This window comes from Sarcophilus harrisii, chromosome 1 (assembly GCF_902635505.1).
Source record: "Sarcophilus harrisii chromosome 1, mSarHar1.11, whole genome shotgun sequence".
NCBI classification, from domain to species: domain Eukaryota; kingdom Metazoa; phylum Chordata; class Mammalia; order Dasyuromorphia; family Dasyuridae; genus Sarcophilus; species Sarcophilus harrisii.
In genome coordinates, this window is record NC_045426.1 from 649,070,797 (window position 1) to 649,093,632 (window position 22,836).

General features: G+C 53.6%; 1 protein-coding gene across 7 annotated transcripts in view; it reads left to right on the forward strand.

Annotated features, from left to right (window-relative positions):
- Window positions 1–22,709, forward strand: part of NFIX (nuclear factor I X) — a 114,695-nt gene extending 91,986 nt beyond the window's left edge. For 4 of the 7 annotated variants that reach the window (XM_031947649.1, XM_031947653.1, XM_031947650.1 and 1 more), the window contains exons 5-11: window positions 188–308; window positions 686–822; window positions 4,692–4,814; window positions 7,150–7,325; window positions 11,302–11,449; window positions 14,415–14,506; window positions 19,033–22,709. In XM_031947649.1, the coding sequence (XP_031803509.1) occupies window positions 188–308; window positions 686–822; window positions 4,692–4,814; window positions 7,150–7,325; window positions 11,302–11,449; window positions 14,415–14,506; window positions 19,033–19,047 (812 nt within the window). In that variant the 3' untranslated portion in view covers window positions 19,048–22,709. The remainder of the gene's footprint in view (window positions 1–187; window positions 309–685; window positions 823–4,691; window positions 4,815–7,149; window positions 7,326–11,301; window positions 11,450–14,414; window positions 14,507–19,032) is intronic. The other 3 variants (XM_023496773.2, XM_031947651.1, XM_031947652.1) reach the window with 3 other exon arrangements.
- The last annotated feature ends 127 nt before the right edge of the window (window positions 22,710–22,836 follow it).

Consider the following 22,836-nt stretch of genomic DNA (forward strand, 5'->3'; position numbering starts at 1 on the left):
ACTCCCATGGTTATCCTGGCCCTCCAGCTGCAGAATGGGTCTGATGCTCTTCCTTATTGATTATCTGGAGAGCGTGGTCAAGCTGGTGGAACCTCCTCAGTCCTCTCCGACTAACCCTCCTCCCCTGACCCCTTGAAGACCCACCTTGTTCTTTCTGACCTCCTGGCCTTCGCTCTTACCCACCCAGCTCCTGTTGCTACGGCGTCAGGGCCTAACTTCTCCCTGGCGGATTTGGAGAGCCCCAGTTACTACAACATAAACCAGGTGACCCTTGGGCGGCGGTCCATCACGTCCCCTCCTTCCACCAGGTAAGTGTAGCCTTGGGCCCTCACTGGACTTTCTGTTCCACATCGTCCCAGGCCATTAGTACCCCCCCGCCCCGGGATTGAGGGCAGACATTGGTACCTAGTAAGGGCTGGGGGTGGAGGGGTCTTTCACTTCACAGGGATGCCGGCCCCAGAGCTGGATGGGCCAGAAAGGCCAGAAAGCCTGGGGAGGGTCACCTTTGCCCATTATATGCCAAGCTGCTAGGCCAGAGCCCTCCAATTCTAGGGGCTTCCCCAACTCTAGCCACCTTTCTCTCTCCTTCCCTTTGGGAATGGAGGCCTTTCAAGGAGGACTCAGAGCAGTTTCCCGGCTTCTTCCCCTCCTACCCTGTTGTGACCCTGTTTCTTTCCTCCGTCAGCACCACCAAGCGCCCTAAGTCCATAGACGACAGCGAGATGGAGAGCCCCGTGGATGATGTGTTCTACCCTGGGACAGGACGGTCCCCAGCAGCTGGCAGCAGCCAGTCCAGTGGTTGGCCCAATGATGTGGATGCAGGTACAGTCACCTCAGCAATGCCCTCCCCAGAGCAGGGATTCAGAAACTAGGAGATACGGGCTAGTCCTAAAGTGGGATTAACTCCCCTTTGCCTCTCAGCCCTACAAAGTTCCGCTTCAGGGGGCAGCGAGGTGGGGCAGTGGAGAGAGCACCAGCCTGGAGTCAGGAGGACCCGAGTTCAAATCTGGCCTCAGACACTTAACCCTTCCTGGCTATGTGACCCTGGGCAAGTCACTTAACCCCAATTGCCTCAGCCAAAAAAAATTCCACTTCAGTAAGAGGCTTAGGTATATGTAGCCAAGGTATTCTTTTCCTTTCCAGCCCCTCTGCAGGCTTCCTCTGGCTGTGCCTCAGGAAGCCCCACATTGCAAAGTCTGGGGTACTCTCCCCTCAGCCTTTCCCAGTGAAGGCCATGCCAGGCCAAAAGTACGAGGAGAGTTTTTGTTGTCTCTTTGCTCAGTGATCAAGATGGCGTGGAGGGCTGAGATGTAAGGAGGGCAACCCTCCATATTTATATAGTGAGAGTTTTTCTTTCTCTTTCAGTCTCTTCTTTCGCCTCTCTTTTGCTGGCTTTTTTCCCCCAATTAAATCACCACCAATTCTTTGATTGCTTTTTCACTGTGCAAAGTGCTCATCCATAGAAAAAGCAAAGGAGCTCAAGAGAAAGGCAGAGCGAGAGTGGGGAGATTTTTAGATTTGACTGAGGAGCTTGGGAAGAAGTGAGGGTCATATGAAGAACCCATGAAATGAATTAATTCTAAAAACAAAAACAAAAAACCTCTTTTAGGGATTTCCCTCCAAGCTAGGAAGACCCTATCCCTGAATCACCCTACCCCTAGCTCTTTCCTCCTGAGATCAGTTGGCATTGTGACATTCAGACAGAAGAATTATGGATTTCTGTGATGTGTAAGGAGGTTCTGTGCACAATGCCCCTAAAATCCGGGTTATATCTCTGTGCACATGAGTGGGTCTGTGTGTGTGTAAGGAGGGCACAGAGACACCCTGGTGCGTGGGAGCCACATGTTTGTCTCACGGGCTGAGAGGTTAGGGGGTGTGTTCAGGATGCCCTGACGGGTCTGCACGAGGGCATGTGTGCGGGGGATGTTGGCACACTACCTGCTTATACTGCCTTGTGTGGACATGTGTGTGGACATGTATGTATCTGGGAAGGAAGGTCCGTGCTTGATATCTTGGAGAGCGTGAGCTTAGTGTAGGGCTCTCAGGGCTCCTGGGCAGGGCAGGTGAGCATTGTCACGCGATGACGGGATGTGGAGATGGAAAGAGAATCATTGCACAGTATTTGGATGCATGAACATGGGCATGTGGGTGTAGGTGTGAGTGTTCATGTATGTGTGCATAATCCCGGATGGGTGACACACTAGGGATACATGGCTGTGGACACAGCCATGGGAACATCAGGCCTCTGAGTGGGACCCTACTTGTGGAAAGCCCTGTTACCTTTGGAACATTATTTAATCTTTAAGAAGGGGGGGCAATATAAACCCTGTGAACTAATCTGGGCTGGGCAGGCTGGGTTGGGGGTCTCCCTTCTTTGAGGGGAGTTATTAATGAATGGGGAGAGGAAAGTTGGGTGCTTTTCTGGATTTTTTTTGCTTTGTCTTTCATTCCTGCTCTTTGCCCCCCAAAAGCTAGCTCTGTGTCTCAGTTTTGTTTTGCTGTCCAGGATGGGAAGATAAATGCTTTTCTCCGTGTCCCCAGAGAGGCTTTGAGATCCTCAGGTTCTTCCCAAAATTTGCCCCCTGGGAGACAGCTGCTGCTTTGGAGAGGTTCCGGGGGCCATCTCTTAAGTGGGCTAGCCAAAACAGAGGTTCTGGGTTCTTGTCTTGAGAGAGTTGGTGGGAGTGTGAATGAAGGGAATATGAGATCGGAGAAGTGAGAAAGTAATTGCAGAGAATGAGCTGGGTAGGCTAGAGGGCAGGAGAGAAGGCTTCCAGCCCCATTGCCAATGAATGAATGTATAAATGAATGAATGCATGAAAAAACATTAAGTGCAGCAGGCTCAACTAAGCAGCTGCTCCTTCCTGGACTATAGAAATTGTCCCAAGGGGAGGGGGTCGGGGGCAACAGTGCCCAAGTGACGGTGCCATGAAGTTGGCATTGGACAGTCAGCCCCATGAGACTACGGAGCAGTGAGGAGTGGGGGCCCCCTCTGCCAGACTTTTCTCCAGTAGCTCTCTGCTTCCCCCGTACCAGTATTCCTCTGGGAGTGAGGGTTCTCCAGTGCCCCCCACCCTCCTGCAGCCCCTACTTCTGTGGACAGCTGCCCTCTAGCCCCCCAGCTCCCGAGTCCCTCCTCTTCTCCCCTTATTTCCTTTCCCCCTCCTCTCCTTTTCTCCCTCATCGACTCTATTCATGTTGTTCCCTGTGCTGCCGACAAATCGCCAATTAAGCAGCCCAGCTGCAGGACCAGGAACAGCTGGGGAGGTGCTGTGTGGCAGTGGGGACAGCTGTGCACAGCTGGCGGGAGCTCCCCCACCCCCACTGTCATGCCAGCTATCAGGTGGCACACAGCTGCCGCCAGATAACACTTCTGCTGGTGACTGGGAGCTCTCCTCCTCCCTTCCCTTCCCTCCCCTCCTCCCCACCCCCCTACCTCCCCTCAGTTGCAGTCTGAATGACTCTCACATCCCTCAGCTTGGCTGTCCCCTCAAGAAATCAGCCTTAGAGCCTCTGGCACCTCTTTTCTCCCCTTCCCAGCCCTGGCGCCTCCCAACTCACCTCCTGCCTCCCGTAACCCTGGCCACCAACGCCAGCGTCCTTCCTGCCAAGGGGAAGGCACTGCCCCCAAGCCATGCAGAGCAGCACCTGCTCTAACCTGGCGCCTTTCAGACACCTTACCAGGGACATCTGTAATTGCCAGCCCCGGAGCTCCCAGAATCATGGGCGGGCGGGGGCTCCCTCTGCACCCTCATTTTCAGCTGGGGGGCAGCCCCAGAATCAGAGGGTGTCCTCTCAGGGGAAGGGATGGCCAGCCCTGTGTCTCCTTGCCCCACCTCCCATTCCCGACGGAGCAGTTCTCGCCCCAGTCTTATCTGGCCGTTGGGGAGAGTGGGACAAGCGCTTTCAGTGTCAGTGGCCTTTTCCTTCCAGGGGAGACAGATGATGATGATGATTTTTTTGCTCTTGTCCAGGGTTCCCTGTAGACCCCAAACCTGCCCTTCCTTGAGGAATCATGGCCTCAAGGCCTCTGAGTGCTCCCCGTCCTGCATCCGTGCTCAGGGAGAACAAAGAGAGACAGCTGGTTTTGGGGTTTCCCTGATCCCCTTCCAGGGGGATGCAGCTCAGTTGGAGCATGTGTGGCAGATCAAGCCCGCTCCTCACACCCAGGAGACAGAGAGCAGCAGGAAGACAGGAATGGGAAATGGGGTACAGGGAGTGGGGGGGACGCAGGAGGCAGGTGGGGGCAGACCTCGGGAGCAGCCCCCGAACGCCTTGTCCCAGGAGCCCCATGATTTCTCGCCACCCCCTTCCTCTTCCCGCCAGCCCTGTGAGACTTTTGCCCCGACTCGGGAGATTCTCCTGCGCATTCCCCTGCTGCACTGGGGCAGACACATCACAGCTTTTGCAGCCTGGGCACAGGCTCACCGAGGGGGCGGACGTGGGCCCCCTTCTCCTGCCTCTTCCCCGGTGCCCCGGTGGCACCATAACCCTGTAGCTTGGCAGGTGAGCGCCCTTGCAGGTGAGGGAGGAAGAGAAGGCAGGAGAGGGGAGGGTAGGGGAAAGCAGGGCATTAACAAAGACCTCCGGGCTTTCTCCTCCTTCTCATGCTTCACTGCGCCCCTCTCACCCTCACCTTGCCCCCAGGCCTCTGCTAAACCCACCCTATGTTGCTGGTTCCTCCCCCCCAGGCCCGGCTTCTCTAAAGAAGTCAGGAAAGCTGGACTTCTGCAGTGCCCTCTCCTCTCAGACCAGCTCCCCGCGCATGGCTTTCACCCACCACCCGCTGCCCGTGCTAGCTGGAGTGAGACCAGGTGAGAACCGAGGGGGGGGAAGGGGGGGGAAGAGGGGGCGGCCGGTGGGAGGGGCATGGGGGATAGCCCCGGACTGGCAGGGGCGAGCTCCCTCTCCTCCCTCCTCCCCTCTGCCCCGGCTCTCCGAGTAGGCCAGACCAGGGCAGCAGGGCATGGCATGGGGGTGGTCCCAGGCTGGGAGGGGTGTCTCTCCCCTCCCCCAGGTTTTTGCCTAGGCCAGGGCAGGGCAGGGAGGCTGGGGAGGTTGAGAAGAGGTGGGCTATGGGAAGGAGCAGCCTTTGAACAGTAGTGGCCACCCCCAGCCCTCTCAGGGGGTCAGTGGAGCAGCCCAAAGTGGCGGGGAAGCCCATTCCCCCTTCTCCCTTTCTGAGTAGGGCAATAAGGAAGGGAGGATGTAGGGTATCTTCCTGCCTAATAGGTGAGGCTCTTGGGGAGTCAGGGCTGGGAATTCAGGAAGTCCCTCTCTCCACTTTCCCCTGAACTGTGCCAGGAGACTCCCAGGTCATGGTCCTGAGGGGAAAGGGGCAGTAGCTGTGGGTCCAGGACCATTCCCCAGAAGTCCCCTTCTTCCCTCCTGTCTAAGGAGGAGGGCTCTGTTCCCATTTGGGAGCTGCTTCATTTCCCACGGCTCCCTCACCCTCCCGTCTCCTGGTGCAGCTCAGAGCCTTCTCAGGCAAGCAGGGTGCATGTGTGCCAGGTGAGGGCCATGCTCCTAGAGAAAGGGATGTTGCCCCGGGCCGGCCCCCTTAGTTCTACCCCTGAGGGCTGCCCGAAGTCCTTTCCACGACTTCTCCAGGTGTGGCCAGTGGGATGTTGGGCAAGTCCCCGGACCTCGGTTTCCAAATCTGTAAATTGAAGAGGTTGGACTAAGTGCCCTATTAGGCCCACCCTAATCCTAGATTAGGATATGAACTCTGAACTTGTGGCCAATTTTTCTCATTCTAAGCGATAAGACCAGGGAAGGGAACATCAGTGACCTGGGCAAATGGGCTATTTTTGGGGAGATTGCAGACTGGTAGGAAGTGAAGGGGAGTAGAGGGTTCACAGTCAGTCTCCGGCTCACTTCTCACTGCTCTTATGCGCCACCGGCATGTTCTCTCTAGACCCTGGAGACATCCCTTGAGGGCCCTTTTCAGGACCTTCAGTTGTCTCTTAGCTGCAAGCCCAGCCTGAGGAAGAGCAGAAAGGATGGGGAGTGGAGTTCCTTCTAGCTCCCACATCAGGGTTCAGGGCTCCCTGGCTAGGAGCCCAGAGGCAGGAGAATCCAGGAAAGGCAACCCTCAGACTCAGGGAGGAAAGCAGGGAGTGTGTCTGGGGTGGGGGGACCTGCAGGCAGCCCCCTCCCCATCATCCTGGGCTCCAGATTCTGCTTTTATGAACTCCAGAAAGAAGCCAAATCTCCTTTGCCCCCTAATGAAACTAAGAGCAAAAGCTAGTTGATTGGAAACAGACAGGCAGGAGGAGGGGGAAGGAATGGAAGCGGGAAAGGTTAAGGTGGGGGTGGGGGAGCAGGGAAGACTGTGTGTGTGTGTGTGTGTGTACTTGTGTCTATGGAGCGTGTGCTTAGGCCCGGGAGAGCTTTGCACACATGTTCGCCTTGGGAGGAGTGGTCTTTGTACACACTCGGGCAGCTGCCTATGCTTAGGCTTGTAGAGGAGGCTGAAGTGCATGTGTGTGAGCCTCTGAGACGAGGGGCAGGGACCCCATGTGTGGGGCTGAATTTCTGGGGGAGATGTAGTTGACTCTTGGCAGCATCCATGGTCTCCTGGCGGCACGAGATGCTTGCAGAGCCCTCAGCACAGTGCCTGGCACAAAGGGGCACTTGGGAAACTCTCATCCCCTCCCGCCAGGGCTCCTCCAGTGCCTTACGGGGGCAGGGGGGCAGCTCGGTGTCCGAAAGAGGAATTTAAGTTCTAGCAGGACTTGTCATGCTTGAGACTTTGCCTGCGGAGACCCAGTGATCTGTTTATTGTCTGAGGACCAGCTTAGAGGCTGGCAGCTAGGCAAGGCTGGCTTGTCCCAGGCGGGACAGTCGTTCAGCATGGGGACTCTCAGTGCCATCTGTGTTGGGGAGGGGCCTGGCCCCCCCACACCCATGATCCTGGGACCGGGGTTGTCTTGTGTGAGACGGGGCTGCAAGGGGCCACAGGGCGCGGATGAGAAGGAGCCCAAATCTGGGTAGATGGCTGTGGAGTTCCATGCCGACCATTTTATTGGCCGTCCCCTTGCTCCAGCCCCATCCCGCGGAGCCTTCTGCCCGCCTCCTTGGTCCCCAGCCCTGCCACCCCACAGTAGGCTTCTCCCTCCATGACTTCTCTTCCTGTGGTCCCTCCAGGGAGCCCCCGGGCGACAGCCTCTGCTCTGCATTTTCCCTCGACCTCCATCATCCAGCAGTCGAGCCCTTACTTCACCCACCCGACGATCCGCTACCACCATCACCATGGCCAGGACTCACTGAAGGAGTTTGTGCAGTTCGTGTGCTCGGATGGCACAGGCCAGGCCACAGGGCAGGTGAGCTTCGAGGGAGCCCCAGAAAGCCTGGGTTGCGATCTCATCCCTCCCGTCTTTCTGTCTGTCTGCTGTCTGTCTGTCTATCTTCCTGTCTCTTGGAGCCAGTAGAGAGACTGGTGAACCCCCAATTCCACTTAGAGGCAGGGCAGGAAAGGGCCCAAAGTCCCTTCAAGCTTGACTTGGGGGAGAACGGCACGGAGAGGAAGCATTTGAAATAGAGCCTTTTTTTCTCGGACATAGCATGGAGAACCAGGCCCAGCTGTAAAGAATTAGGACTCTGGGACCATCTGATCCCACAAAGGGGTCTTCTCTCGAAGGAGCTCCTCTGGCAGCCACGCTCTTGCCTCCTTCCTGGAACACTGGGGATCCAAAGCAGTGGTTCCTGAGCCACGGATGGATGGTGCCATGGAGCAAGAAGAAGAGGGTTCTTTTGGGGGAGGGAGGCAGAGTCTTCAAACTATACCCTTTCATGTCTCTCCATTACAATCTAACCCCTACCAACCAGAGAGGCCCCATTTGGGGCCTGAAATCTAAGGAAGGCAAGGAGAAATCCAGGAGGCTTCAGGTTCAGAAATATCCATCAGGATGCCCCAGAACTTACTCCAGTACAGACGTGGCTATTGGGCAGGGGATTTAGCGCCAAGCCATCTCTCCTCTCACAGAGTTTAACTCTAGTTTTCATCCAATTCTCCTCTTTTCCCAGGTTTGGCAGAACGGGAAGTGAAGGTCATTAATACTCAATTTCCAGGCCCTTCTCTACCTCTCAGGTCTTGACCCTCTCTCTTCCCATCTTCTTTTCTTTCTTAGGACCTTTTTCCTTCCCCCTCTTCCCTTTCCATCCCGTCGGGTACCCGTTGCTGATCGTGTAGCTCATTTCTTGGCACTTGGCTTTCCTCCTCCTCTTCATTTACCTCTCCCTCCACCCTCAGCCCCCAAAGTATAGGTTTCTGGGGAAGAGTTCAGATAATACTAATGACTTCTAATGTTTTCTGCCAGTACTTGTTTGTACTGTAGAGCCATAGGGATCAACCCCCTATTTTCTAGTCCTAGAGGAACTCAGAGCCAGGGAAATGGCTCTCCAGAACGGGGAACCTTCTCATTGGAGGCTGCTGTGCAGCCCTACACCTAACCCTAGGGCTGACAGGAATAGAGTCCAGGATAGAAGTTCCGACATCTTGAAACATCCCAGCACAAAGAAGCTTTGAGAATAGATTGACATCAAGGCAGCTCTTGATGCTCTGGAGATTCAGTTTAATCTCTCAGAATCTCTGGGCCCGCTCCCCCTTATCTCCCCATGTCATTTCTAGGCTTAATCTGACTTTTCTGGTCCTGCAGACCAGAATGACCCACTGAGAAGGTTTGGGTCATCATGCAAATGGCCCTTCACCTTAGTCACTTCGACCCTGCGTCGACTCTTGCTGATCAGTCCCATCTTGAGTTTTTTCTCTTGGGGGTAGAGGATTCTTTCCCTTCAGCAGAAGCAGCTTCCCACCCTGACAATGACAAGCCCAGTGGGGAAGAATCTTCCCAAAGCAGCTGTGGCATGGCATCCAGAGGCTCCCCAGAGGAAAGGGTACCTGCTAAGATTATCATAAAGATAAAACCAATCTGGGTGGAGATGGGTGAAAGGCCCAAGGCCTTAGGACCACCCTAAAAGAGGAAGAAAGTTTTGGGTAAGCCCCAGTTCTTAAGGCCAGAATGGAGAAAGCCCAAGTTGAAGTGGAAACACAACTTGGAAGAGCTCTTGGAAGAGACCCTAGGAAACCTCGCTCCCACCCAGACCCCTTCCCCTTTATTTAAAACTTCTCTCCAAACAGAAGAAGGGAAAAAGAAATAATTGCGAGAACAAGAAGGGTTTCTAGAAAAGCTTCCATCTCAAAGATGCTTATTGTGGCTAGATTAATGAGCAGAGCTCAGCGGAAAGGGTACTGGACCTTAGAAGGCTCGGGTTCCGTTGTTACTAGCTATTGGATCTCAAGACTTCTGTTTTCTAGATTTCTGCTTTCCCACCTATAAAATGAGTTGATTGAATAGGATAAGTTTTCATAGTTTGTGATTCTAGAAGGAAAAAATCCATTGAAAATTATTTCCCAAATCTGGATGTTTTCAAATGACTGAGCTTGGATGCCAGGCTCAGGTCAATGGGATTTAGACTTGTCAGTTGTTTTATAGAGCTACTGAATGATCCTAAAGTTCCCTTCAAGCTGTAATATCCTATGAAATCCTATATGACAATTCAACTCACATTTATTAAGTACCTGCTGTGTGCAGAGTCCCATTTTGGACAAACATTGTAAGAATAGAAAGGAACAAATGTTATGTGCATCCTTCCCAAAGTGTACTTGGGGCCACTCAGCTGATTCCTGTGAAGCTCTTGGATTCAGTCCCTGTGAATTAGGCCCTGATTGAGGCAGTTCTGTGGAAGAACCAGACTGGTCTGTGGCTGTCAGGCCTCTCTTAAGTGCTAAAAGCTCTATAAAAATGTGAGTTATTATTATTGTTACGATTATTCTCTTATCACAATGGGACAAGACCAGGGAGACAAGGCAAAGCGATTATTGCTGTAACTCAGGAACATTTATGATCTGTTCCGTGTTTGTCCCTTCACATTTAAAAGCCCTTTCTCTCTGGCTCTTTCTGTTTTCCTGGGGAACGGGGGGATCAGTGGGAGAGGCAGACTTCTGGGATGACCACCCCTTCCTCGGTGGGGCTCAGGTCCAGGACCTCCCAACGGTGTTCTTCACTTGGAGAGTGGAACAGAGGGTATGAATTGGTTATATCTGTCAGAGACTGCTGCTGCTTGGCAATCGCCCTGGGATGGACAGACAGAGTTAAGTCGTATGAGCCTGTAGGCTGCCTTTCTGGAGTATCCGGGGTCCCTCACCTGTACAAAGAATAGAGCTCCACTGTGCTGGATAAGGGTGAGGGGTCCCACCAGACCTAAGGACATCCTCCCAAATGCAGCTCTCCCTTAGCCACAGTCCACATGGGAGTTTGCAGCGCAGCAAATGCTGGAATTGGAAAAGCTGTTGGAGAGGATGGAGCCTGAACATCCCCCCTGACTCACTACATTCCCTGAGGAAGAAGAGGGACAAGGATTTGAATAGTTGTTTTGAGGAGGAAATGCTCATTCCAGCTGGTGGTCATGTGGCTGAAAGAAAGGATGGGGGGAGAGGAGATGGTCAGAATGTTCTCCATCTTCTCTCTGGACAGAGGAAATCAAGATGTCCAGGACAACTCCTGGAGGGGCTCAGCGCTAGCTTGGAGGCTTTAGACCCTGGAACTGGAAGGTCTGGGTTTCCTTTTCTGGTCAGTGTTTCAGGATAAGAGGCAGAGTGATCTCTCAGGGAGGGAGTGTAGGTGCACTGTTACCCAGAGGGTTTCTGATGCTGAGGGCTGGGGAGCAGGTGTCAGAGCTCTGTCTCCTCAGGAAGTTCTGCTTCACGTGACCAAGCGCTGAGGGCCCTGGGCACGGAGGTCCCTTGCCCCTCTTTCCCACAGGCCCAGGTCCAGCCAGGCCAGAGGAGCCTCTCGGGGAGGGACTCGGGGGCGAGGGTGAGTCGTGGAGGGGGCACAACACAACGCCGTCTTTTCTTTTCACAGGAGACAGTGTGCAGGAGCCATATATATATCCCGGTGCAGCTTCATTTACCGCTTTTTTACACAATAATCAAAACATGCATTTTGAAAAAATTCATAATTAAAACATTTTCCCACCAAGAATGACTGATAACCCCAAACTTAAAGGAGGAAAAAAAAGAGCAACATCTGAGAGACCAAAATGAGAAACTAACCCCCTGCCCAGCCCAGCCCCTGCCCCGTGGAGGAGCCAAATACTGCATCTTTAACGAGGGAGCCAGTGCTCCGTCAGCGAGGCTGTGCCTCCTAAGGGAGCCGCCAGCCCCGGCTCAGGGAGCGTGTGTCTGTGTGCCATGTGATGTGCGTTCATACGTCACTCTATTTATGTTGTTCGCAGCCTAACGGTAGTGGCCAGGGCAAAGTCCCGGGGTCATTTTTGCTACCACCGCCGCCTCCAGTGGCCAGACCTGTGCCCCTTCCTATGCCTGATACCAAATCCACCAGCACTACCCCAGACGGCGCCGCCTTGACTCCTACATCACCCTGTAAGTGGACGATGACAAACCAAAATCAAACCAAAAATCCCTGGCCCGCCAGCACCAGTCAAATTACCCATCTGAGAGCTTCAGGACACAGCACAGAGCCCCAGACCAACCGTGGCCTCCGCCCAGCCAGCACCCCCACCAGACTCCCCACTGCCTGCTGCTCCGGGCCCCTCCGGGGGGCGGGAGGGGGCACGGGCCAGGGCGGGGCTGGCGGGGAGGGAATGGGGGGTGGGTCAGCCATCCCATCCTCATGCGTGATTGCTGTTTTTTTTTCTTTTTGTCTCCTTGTTCCTCCCACCCCTGCATACAACCCTAAAAAACAAAAGTCAAACCCAAAGCCCCCGAAAAAACAAAAAAAAATAAAACAAGTTTTAAACCCCCTCCCCACGAAACAAAATCTAGTCTCAATCACCATCACCTTACCACCATTCCCTCTTTACCTCACCCTTCATTTTGTAAGGCCTTTAAAGATGCAGTACCTTCGCCTCCTCCCACCCCTCACTCCTTCAGTTTTACATTTGGTTTCTCATTGTTGTTCCTCTTATTTTTTCTCCCCTCCACCTCCCCTCCAGCTCCCAACACTCATCCTCCCATCCAGAGGCAGGGGCGGGGAGCCCCGAGCCTCGCCCCATCTCCCCTCAGTTTCCAAAGCAGCAAAAAGTTTTGGCAAAGGGAAGAGAGAAATCTAAGTCAAAAGGCATAGTGGGCACGTCGGGCCCGGAGACAGGGAAGGGGACTCGGGGCTTTGGTGCGGAAGTGTCCAAGGTGGGCCGGGAGCCTCTGCCTGAAGCTCTCGGTTTCCTGTAGATTTCTAGACTGGGGCGGGGGGCAGTGGCAGGCTCATTTCTCCATGTTTTTCACTGGCTTGTTGGCCTTTTTTATGTCTCTCTCTTCCTCTTTCATGGTTTGGTTCTTTTATCTCCATCTTCTTCATGTCTTCCCCCGTTTCCATTCACCATCTGACACGCAGGCTTGGTCCTTGGGAGGGGGGGGGGGAGGAGGTGCACCCTGAATTGCCAGGGCAAGGGCCTCCACTGCGAGAGATGGAGAAGAGTTTGGTGAGCATGTGGTCTCTGGTGTGTGTCTGGTAAGGGCCCAGCTCGGGCCCAACAGCGGAAAGTGGGTGGGGACCCCATCCCAGCGACCCAGCCCCAAGCACATTTTCTCTTTGCCCTTCTGGAGAGATGGGAGGCAAAAGCCGACACGTTTCAGCCACCCACATCCTCACGGCCCTCCTTCTTCCTTTCCCATTCCCTGCTCCCCCGTATCATGAGCCCTCGCAATAAGAGTGGCCTCCAGCTCAGCTCCCTAGGACGTCAGGATCATTGGCCTGACTCAGCTTGTCGATCCCAGGGAGCACCATTGTATTGACTCAGTCCCTCCTGGGAGAGGAAAAGTCCACATGAATTGTAGGGGTAGGGAGCCTGGGCTGAGCTGGGCCTCCAGTCAGACCTTTGCTAGCTTCCTGCTTGGCTTTCCCTGACATTGCCCAGAACTGCCCAGAGCGGAAAGAGGAGCAGTCCTGGACTAACCTTGGAGAAATAAGGTCTCCTTTTTGGGGTGGGCCAAAGATTCTCTCACTAGCCCCTGGTGTGGAACAGGCTGGGAAGTGACCACAGCCTCAGTCTGTGCCAAGGGAATCTTCCCTCCTGCCTCATGCTGCCCTAAAGCCTTTTGCCAGCATAGTGTTTATTACGGTGAGAGAAGCTGTTTGTGGGCCTAGAGGAGCACCTGGGTTCCCTAGGCAGAGTGCCTGCCCTTAGTGCCCATCTGGTGGGTGAGGCAGGAATAAGGGGACATTGGAGCTGCTAGAGAGAGAGCTGGTGTTCCAAGTCCCCTCTACCTCATACTCTGGGGCCCTCAGAAGAGGTATAATTTGGGGCTTGGCAGTGGGGTGGGGAGGGAAGTATTTCAAGTCTGGCTGTGTTAAATATGAGTATAAATGTTCATCTGTGTGATGAGAAAGACAGAGAGGGAAAGAGAGAGAAAAAGAAACAGAGGGAGAGAGAGACAGAGAAACAGAGAAAAAAAGTGTCTATGTGAGAGAGACAGAGAGATAGAGACAAAGACAGAGAGACAGAGAGGAGAGACAGAGAGGGAGAAAGATATAGAGAGGGAGAGAGAGGAGAGATAGAAAGGGAGAGAGAGAGAGAGGGACAGAGAAAGAGAAAACAAGAAGAGAGAGACAGAGAGAAAGAGAGACAACGAGAGACAGAGAAAGAGAGAGACAGAGAGAGAGAGAGAGAGGAGGGGGAAAGGGAGGGAGACAGAGATAGAAACAGAGAGAGATGGAGACAGAGACAGAGACAGAGACAGAGATAGAAACAGAGAGAGATGGAGACAGAGACAGAGACAGAGACAGAGATAAAGACAGACAGAGAAACAGAGAAAGAGAGAGAGAAAGATATAGAGAGGGAGAGAGAGAGGAGAGACAGAGAAAGACAGAGAAAGAGGGAAAGAGAAAGAGAAAGAGAGAGAAAACAAGAAGAGAGAGACAGAGAGAAAGAGAGACAACGAGAGACAGAGAGAAAGAGAGAAAGAGAGAAAGAGGAGGGGGAAAGGGAGGGAGACAGACAGACAGAGACAGACAGAAACAGACAGAGACAGACAGAAACAGACAGAGACAGAGAGAGAGATAAAGACAGACAGAGAGAGAGAAGGAGACAGAGAGAGACAGACAGAGAGACAGAGACAGAGGCAGACAGAGAGAGAGAGAGAGAGAGAGAGAGAGAGAGAGAGAGAGAGAGAGAGAAGATCTGGGCAGGGGAAGGCCCAGAGGACATCCTCCCCTCCTAAGTTGACCCCTATGGGCAGTGCCTAGCTGGAAGGGATGGAGTGGTGATAACATTTCCTAACCAAGCCTCTCTCTCTCAGAGCCCTCGAGGGCAGTGTCCGGGTTGGGGGGACAGGGCCAACTTGGACTTATCAAGTGTCTCCCTTTCTCCCTCCCTTCCCTCCCCCACAGCATTCTCAACGACAGGCGCCTCCTCTGCCAACCGGTTTGTCAGCATCGGACCCCGGGACGGCAACTTTCTAAACATCCCACAGCAGTCTCAGGTAGGAGGGCTCTGCCCATCAGCCACGGGCATCTAGGCGGGCAGGGGGACCTGCCAACAGACCAAACCTGCTGTCTTTGAGGTCCCAGGGCCCTGGTTCCACCTGCGGCCTGACCACACCGGGCATTGTGCATCCTGTGAGGGTGTGTGTGTGGGGCCCCTAAGGCTTCTCCTGGCTCCCAGGCTACCACCCTTTCTCTCAGGCCTGTGACTGGGAAAGGAAGGGGCTCCTCTGGGGAAAGGCAGAGGCACCCCGTGTCGAGCCCTTTCTGCTCCTCAGGAGCAGGGGGTCGATGGGCAGGAAGAAGGCAGAACGGGAGCCTGGGCCCAGGGTTTCCCTCCTCCTGGCTGAGCCTGCCTCCCTCCCCAGGCAGCCCCCAGGCTCACAGGCTAATCAGCTAATTGGCTAATTAGCCCTGGCAGCCCAGGCCCTGGGGGAAGGCAGCCAAGGCCACAGTGCTGGGGTTGGGCTGACTGGATGGGTAAGGCTGGGAAGGCCATGGAAGTCTGAACTTCCAGGCCTTCTAGGACGAATGGGGCACTGCACTGGGTGACTTGATTCCACTAGTTGGCTCAGCTCTGGCTGGGGTTCGGGACCCTCCCTACTTTCGAAGCTATGGGCCTGAGAGCCTGAAAGGGAGAGTGGGGCAGAGCAAGTCAGGGTGGGCTCAGGACCCTGAGGTTGGCAGCTCTTTGACTGCTGCCTACCCCTCTTGGGATAACAGCCCCCTCCCCAAGTCCCCCAACTCAGTCCTATTTGGGAGAAAGGAAGCTTCTCAAAACAACAAGCAACACACTGAGTTCTACAGTTCTCCACGGATACTCAGATGGGACTGAATTTCAGAAAGGCTTTTGGCAAATGAGGAGAACTTTCACTTTCTCTATGTCCTGGTCTTCTTACTTAAGTATCCTCCTAAAATACCTACACACATACAACTAGTGTTATGATATTACCACCCTCTCTGACTTTTTAAGTCAAGTCTATGGAGCTCCACCCCCACCTCCCCAGATTTGTCTACCCTTCCTCCAGAGCCTTGTGAGAGACCGCACAGTAGAATCCAAAGGGAGGAAAAAAGGAGTGGGTGAAGAATGAAGTTGTCTCTTTTTCTAAAGTTTGCTTTTGCTACTAGGCTTGCATTCAGAGAAAGAAGGAAATTTTGTGGTTTGTTTTCTCCTTTTCTCAAAAAAAAAAGAAAAAAGAAAAAAAAGAAAAGAAAAGAAAAGGGGAAAAAGGAAAAAGAAATAATTTTAAATCTTCAGAATTTCAGAGTTCCTTAGCGGCAAGTGAGGGAGGGAGTTAAACTTCCTTCTGCCTCTCCTACCCTTTCTCGGAGTCAGTTCACCTGCTGGTTTCTAGAGAATTAGAATGATGTAACACCCAGATGAACTTGAACTTGGGGGTGTTGAGAAGAAAAACAATGGCCCTGAGCAGGGGCTGGAGCCAGCCCCCTCAGCTCTGTGCCAGGGAGGCCGAGAGAGCCCTGCTGGCAGAGTACTGGGAGAGGGGGGGAGGAGAAGGGGGAGAGAGAGAGAGAGGGAGAGAGAGAGAGAGAGAGAGAGAGAGAGAGAGAGAGAGAGAGAGAGAGAAAGAGAGAAACAGAGACAGAGGCAGAGAGAGGAGACACATAGAGAGAAAGTGGGGGAGAGAGACATAGAGGAGGAGGAGGGAGAGAGAGAGAGAGGAGGGAAAGAGGGAGGGGAGGAGGGTGGGCAGAGGAAGAGAGGCCAGTTGGGTTTCCACATAGCTCTAGGCTAGGCAGAAACAGAGGGCTGAGTGGATCCCCCTCCTGCTTGTCCAGAGCCCTGGGGCCTGGGCTGCTCTGACAGCACTCCAGGGATGACTGCCATTGTACCCCACCCCCACCCCAAATTCTCTCCTGCTAGTTATTTAGGGTCAAGTGTTCTCCTAGGCAAGTCAAAGTTATGGGAAGTTTGGGAAAGTTTCCCCCCTAAATATTCACACAAGGCAGGGGGAGCTGGCAAATAGGTGTCTGTGTTTGGGGAGGGGGCCAAAAGAGCAGGACAAACTGTAAGTCCCTTGGGCTTGGGGTCTGTGCTCCGTTGGTTAAAGTTGGGGGGGTGCTGTTACCACAGTAACCAGTGACTTTAGCTGATCCCCCAGAGCACCAGATGGAGATAGAACAAAAGAGTGAGGAAAGAAAAGAGAATTCCAACAATTTGCTCCCTTTCCCCAGGCAGTGCCTTGTCCCATGTTTTAATCAGTTGGGGGAAGAGACAAGAAGGAGTGTGCAATAAGAGGCTTCCATTTGGGTTCTTAGATTCTGAGGGCGGGGTCTGACCCCCTACCTGAGCTACTTATTAGAGTAAATGCCCTCCGCTCAGTCTCTGGCTCTGAGACTCGGGGCCTCCCTCCTGCCTTCATGGATAAATGTATCCATCCACCCAACTATCCACCTCTCCTTTTATCCCTCCCTCTCTCCCTCCATCCTCCACCCAGTGCACGGTGCAGGAGAGGCCATCAGATCCCACCTCTGCAGACGCTGGTTTCTTGGCTCTCTGCAGAAACCTGTTTCCTTAACCAGCAGCTGCATCCTACAGAGCTGCCTTCTTTGTCTCCTTCTGGGACTAGTGATTTGGTCCCAATCTAACCTGATTCTAGAAAGATACTTGACTTTGGGATCTCAGAAGCAAAACCCAGAACAGTGTAAAATAGGACGTCAGTCGCTGCTTCCTAGGCCAAGGGAAAGCAATGGCTTAAAAGTGGAAAAAGAAATGGCTTTCTTTCCCTGGACTTTGGTCTTTTATCAGTGGAACAGGGAGGCTGGGGGAAAATGAGGACCCTAGATGATTTCCAACATGGAAAGATTCTACTCTTAAATTCTTCCATCCTAGCATTAAGAGAAGTCATAGTGTCAGGCCCACGGGCTGCTTTTTGCTTCTCCACATGAGGAACTCCTTTAGGGTTAGCCCCATCAGCGCTCTCCCTTCTCCCTAGGTTGTCCTCCTAATTCAATTAATCAATTCCCTAAACATTTAGTAAGTGTCCGCTACTCGTCAGTCTCTGTGCTGAGTTGGGGACAAAAAGATCCTTCCTGACCTCAAGGAGCTTTCGACCTAACGGGGCAAGGGGAACGAGACGTTCAGCCCCGGCTTCCTTCCCCACCTCTGCGCTCCAGGGTTCCCCGCACGGTGGGAGGAGTCCTGAGCCCCCGATAGAAAGCTCTCTTGCCCGGGACCAAAGACCTCGGGACCTCTTTCTGAGCTCTTTTACGCCGAGCAGACAGGTCGGGGAGGGACATTTCCGAAGGAGGCAGCGTGGCCCTCAGGTCCTCGACCTGCCGCTCCGCCCGTCTGCGCTCCCAAGCCCTTGACCTCTGCTACCTTATTTATAAAAAGGGAGGTTTAAAGCCCTAGTAAGCGTCATAGTACCGCAGAAACACGGACCACTGGTAATAAGTGACCATTATTTTATCTATTAATTATTTATTCATAATGATAATTTATTAATTATTCGGATCGGCTGTTAGCGAGAATAATTACGACTGTGTCAGAGCCTCCGCTGAGGTTTCTCCTGCCCGGAGTCGGGCTGCCCCCAGCCAGGGCACTGTTTCTCCCAGCCCCCCCCAGACAAACGAGCCCGGGGTGGTGGGCAGTCCGTCCCTCGCACAGCAGATGAGACCAGCTCTGGGCGGTTGGGGCCCGAGGAGCGGGGAGCGGGCAGAGGGGAGAGGGCTTCTCTGTCCACTGAGCCTCAACCGATAATCCGGCTTGCACTCGGGTGCCGGAGCCCACGAGGCGAGATTCTGTGGGAGCACAGTGCTCCCTGCTGGCCGCTGGCGGGAAGCGCCGCTCGGCGGATTCCCAGAGGTCCCGAGCAGTTGGGGGGGAGCGGCTTCCCTTGTGCGAGCAGGAGGCTGCAGATGGTAACAGGCTCTGTGACATGGCCCTTCCCCTTGGGGTTGGCACTGCCAGGGAGTGTATCAGTGCCATGTGGTGCCTCACCCAGGCCCCCTCCCCACGCACACCGCGTGCCCCTAACCTTTCAGCTGGTGGGGCCGCTTCTGGGATGTACAGACGGGAGCTCGAGCTTTCAATCCAAGGAGACAGAGTGAGAGAAAATCGAACAGAAGCTCCCCCCCCACCGGCACACACACACATACCCTAGGGACAAAAGCCCCAGCCTGGCATCCTCCTTCTCTCCACCCCCCGCCCCCCAGAACTCGCACAGAAACCCAAACAATTGGAAACGTGACCAAATCCCAGGACTGTGCCAGCTCCAGCTATGGGGGTCCTACCCACTGGGCAGAGTGCCCACAGGAAGGCCAGCTGGGCTCCCTGGCACTGGGGGCAGGGGGCCATCTGGGAAGGGGGTAGGGGGTCCAGAGAGAGTGGTAATTTGGTGACTCTTTTCTAGGGTGCATTACTGCTCTGGCCCCCTGGGATGAGGGGAGGGGAGCGGGGCTCCTGTGAGGAGGGCCCACTCGCGGAGGCGGTCAGGTCATGAAGCCATCTGGCCTAGAGCCCCAGCACATTTTCATTCTCTTGTTCTTTCTTATCCCTCTCCAGTCCTGGTTCCTCTGACAAGATCTACAAGAAAAAGAAAGAAGAGGAAAAAGGGGGAAGAAGAGATTTTGAGACATGGAAAAATCCCCCAGCCCAGCTCAGCCCAACTAGTCCCACCCCACCAAAAAGCAAAATTTAAAAGTCATCATCCACTCTACCCTCTCCTGCCAGGGGATCCCTTCTGGCACCCACAGAGCCCAGCCCAGCTGTCAGGACCCAGAAGAAGGGGCCTGGGGTGGAGCCACACACCAGCAGCCAGGAGGAAAGGAAAACTGGGGAAAACAGAAATTTGAAAAAAAACAAAAACAAAAACAAAACCAAACACAAACAAAAAAGGGTGACAAGGAGCGGTCCCCTGTCCACTCCCTACACCTTTACATCCCTACACACAGACACAGACACACACAGACACACACACACACACATACACACTACACTACACTTTATACTACTGGGGCCTCCTGGCTACAACCCAGGCAAAAGCCAAGGGGAAAGAAGTGAAAGTTGAAAAGTTTTCCAATGCATAACCAACCTGGCTAGGAGGTCCCAACTCCTGCCCTGTCTCTTTGCTAAACGACAAAGCACCCTCCCCAGCACACCTCAGGCCCGCTGCTCCCTGGGAGCTGGAAGAACTGGCTTCAGTGAGATGTTTCCATCATAGAAATCTCAAGGGTCTTGAACCCTTTCTGCCCCTTGCTCCTCCCAGCCTTGGTCCCGTTCCTCCAGCAAGAGCAGTTGAACCTGATCTGACCTTGGTTGGGGTATGTGGGTCAGGGTGCTTTCTAAGGCTCTTTTCCATTTGTTCTGGCACCCAGGACCCCCAAGGGCCTGGGAAGGAGAACCCCCGAGAGCTAGGCCTGACCAGGGATCCAGTGAGGCCTTTGATGCCTTCCTGGAACCTCTGAAGTTGTTTTATGTTTGTATTCTTATGCACCAGGGTAGAGAGAGCTGAGTTTTGACATGAACTTGGCCTGGAGGGGGGTGCCAGTTCACTGGAGCCCATTGGAAGAGAGGCAGAGTCTGCCCCTGGAATAGACCTAGCCCAATATTGTACCCTCTTCCCTAGAGTCACTCTTACCCCACACCAGCCTTGATGATAGCTTTCATGTCATCTTATCATTATGTACAGTCTTATAGGAACAAGTCGAAATGCTCTCAACAGGACCAGCCAGCTGTCCCCCCTCCCAAGACCCTCCTCCTTGTTTCCTTGGATGCTCCATTGTTCTACATTGGCCTCCCTCCTCTGCTAGCCCCCTAGAGACAGGGCCCAAAATCGATGGGAAGGAGTGAGACCCATTCTGGAACTTGGACTCCAGGAAGACAGTTTGAGCAAAGGGAGAACCAGCCCCCCCCCCACCCCAAGTATCTCCCCTGCTCTTTTCTCCCCTTAAACTTTTCCTCTAACCCAGCTCTTCCAAAACACCAGCAAGTCCTTCCATCCATCCTCCCCGCCAAAAATAACTCCCAGGAAAAATCACCAGAGAGGCTTAATAACCTTGGCCCTGGCCTCCTGGGCTGGCCCAAAAGACCCAACATCCAGGGCATCAGCTGGATTGGCGAAGCCTGAAGCTGGATTGGAGGAGCCGAGGAGCCAGTCACACCGGCCCCAGGTCCACAGCTGGCTGCCCGCCTCTTGAGAGCTTTTCGGCTGGGACGCTAAGTCGCCTCTACCCTAGGTAGGCTTTGTGTTCACAGACTTGCTCTCAATTTTATGTTCCTTTAGAGGTAACGGTTGGGTGGTGGTGTTCTTCCTTTAGTATTCCAGAGCTTGTAACTCTCTCTCCCTCTTTTTCTCTTCCATCCCCTCTTTCCTTCCCTGCTTTCCTCTAGCCAGTTTTTAGCTGTATTTTTTTTCCTGTTGTAGTTGGGAAATTGTTATCAAATTGGGAACAAAAAGAAATCAACATGTCCTAGAAAGCTGCTCCTCTCTGCCCCTTCCCCATCCCAGGGATGGGCTCAGACCAAGGAGAGAGGCCCAGAGCCATTCATTTGGTTTCCGGCTCCTCTCCAGACTGGGTTGGGCAAGGGCAAAGGGCCAGGGGCCGGGGGGGCCTCCAAGCCCACTGAACATCCCTAGATAGATGGGCTCCAGGTTCTCCAGGACTTCCTTCTCACTCTGTGTGACTTCTCTCTCTGTGCCTTACTCCCTCCTAGCTTCTCTGTGGTGTTTATTTCTCCTCTCCTTTCTCTTGTCTTTCTCTTCTTTTTTCTTCTCTTCTCCTCTTCTCTCTCACACACACATTCTATGGAAACACAAAGCACAGGTTGGGAGCCTCAGTCCAACATTGCACCGGGTTGGGGGGAGCCATGGACTCTATTAGTGGTTTTGCATTGGTTAAAGGCTGTGGATGGTGTGATCAGGAAAGGGTAAGGCAGCCCTAAGGGGGGAGGGGGGGAGGGAAAGCTAGTTAGGAGCCTCAGACCTACCCATAAGGAAAGCTGTGGGAGACCTCCCCCCCTAAACTCAGCCACAAGAGGTTTTTAGTTTTTCAAGTGGAGTGTGTGTCTGTCCCTATCTGCAGCCTTGGGAAAGGACCAGGAAAGAGAGGGGAGGAGAAAGGAGGAGTGGAATTGGGGGTTTGGGCCTCCCCATAAGTGCTGCCTCCTCTCCCGACTCAGGGTGGTGTTAGGAAGCTGGCTTGGGGTGGCTGGGGCCGGGCTGGGGCCAGGGGAGATTCCTGGTCAAAGTGCAATGATTTTCCAGTTCGGTCGGCAAAACAGGGTCAGACCTGCAGCAGGGAGAGGAGAGGGAAGAGCCCAAAGCTGGCCTGGCCAGCCCCCTTCCCGTCTCCACTCCCACCCACCTCTTTTCCTGGGGACTTCCCCCCAGACAATCGTTGCCACGCACAAACCTCCGTGCCTGGGCCTTGTATGTGTCCCTAACCTCACGGAGCCAGGCCCTGGCTTGGGATTTTGGGGAGCCTCAGCTGCTCCCTCCTCGCACTAGGTATAAAGCTGCAGGCCAGCTGCGTGTGCCTCACCTCCTTGCCCAGCCTAGGTGGGGGGCAGTCTGAGGTGAAGGGAGGGTACAGGGAACCCCCAAATTAGGACAGTCTCGGCTTAGAGTCGTCTTGGTTGGGGGGCGGGGGAGGGGGGATGGTAGAGCAAGATAGAAGCGGGCCGCGGCAATGGGGGGGGGTGGGTGGGTGGGGATTTGCATGGAATCCGTTTGTTTCCCTGATTACCATCATTTCGGTTTGAGGGCAGGAGGCGGCGGTGGCGACAGGAAGCGGGGACTGTTAGAAAAAAAAAAAAGAAAAAACACAAAAACCTTTTTTTTAAAAAAAAAAACAAAAATATATATACGGGGGAATGAACTTTTTTTTTTTTCATTGAACCAAGTGCAATGCATTGGAGAGTTTTCCTATCTTTGTATGTTAGAGATTGTTAAGAAGAAGAAAAAAGTCTATTTTTGTTGCAATGTCCTCGCGGCTCTGGGGACACTAAAGAAACGGGCCGCCCGCCATGTGCGGGCACCGACGCCCAAGTGGGTTTTCCGTTTGTTTGTTTTTTTTTTTTTCGTTGTTTTTTTTTTTTTTTTTTTTTTCGTTCGTTCGTTCGTTTTCGGTTGTTTCTTTTTTTCTTTCTTGAAGCCGTTTGCCTGCGTGGACGAGGCTGAACCGGGGCTTGCCCTGCGTCGCCGTCTGTTCTCGGGGTCGGTGGGAGGGCTGAAGGAAGGATTTCCACATTTAAACCACATTTAAACATCACAGAATCAGAGAGGAAAAGGACGAGAGGAAAATTTTTAAAAAGAAAAAAGTTAAAAATAAAAAAAAATAAAAAAAATCCTGGTGCTTTGTACATTAT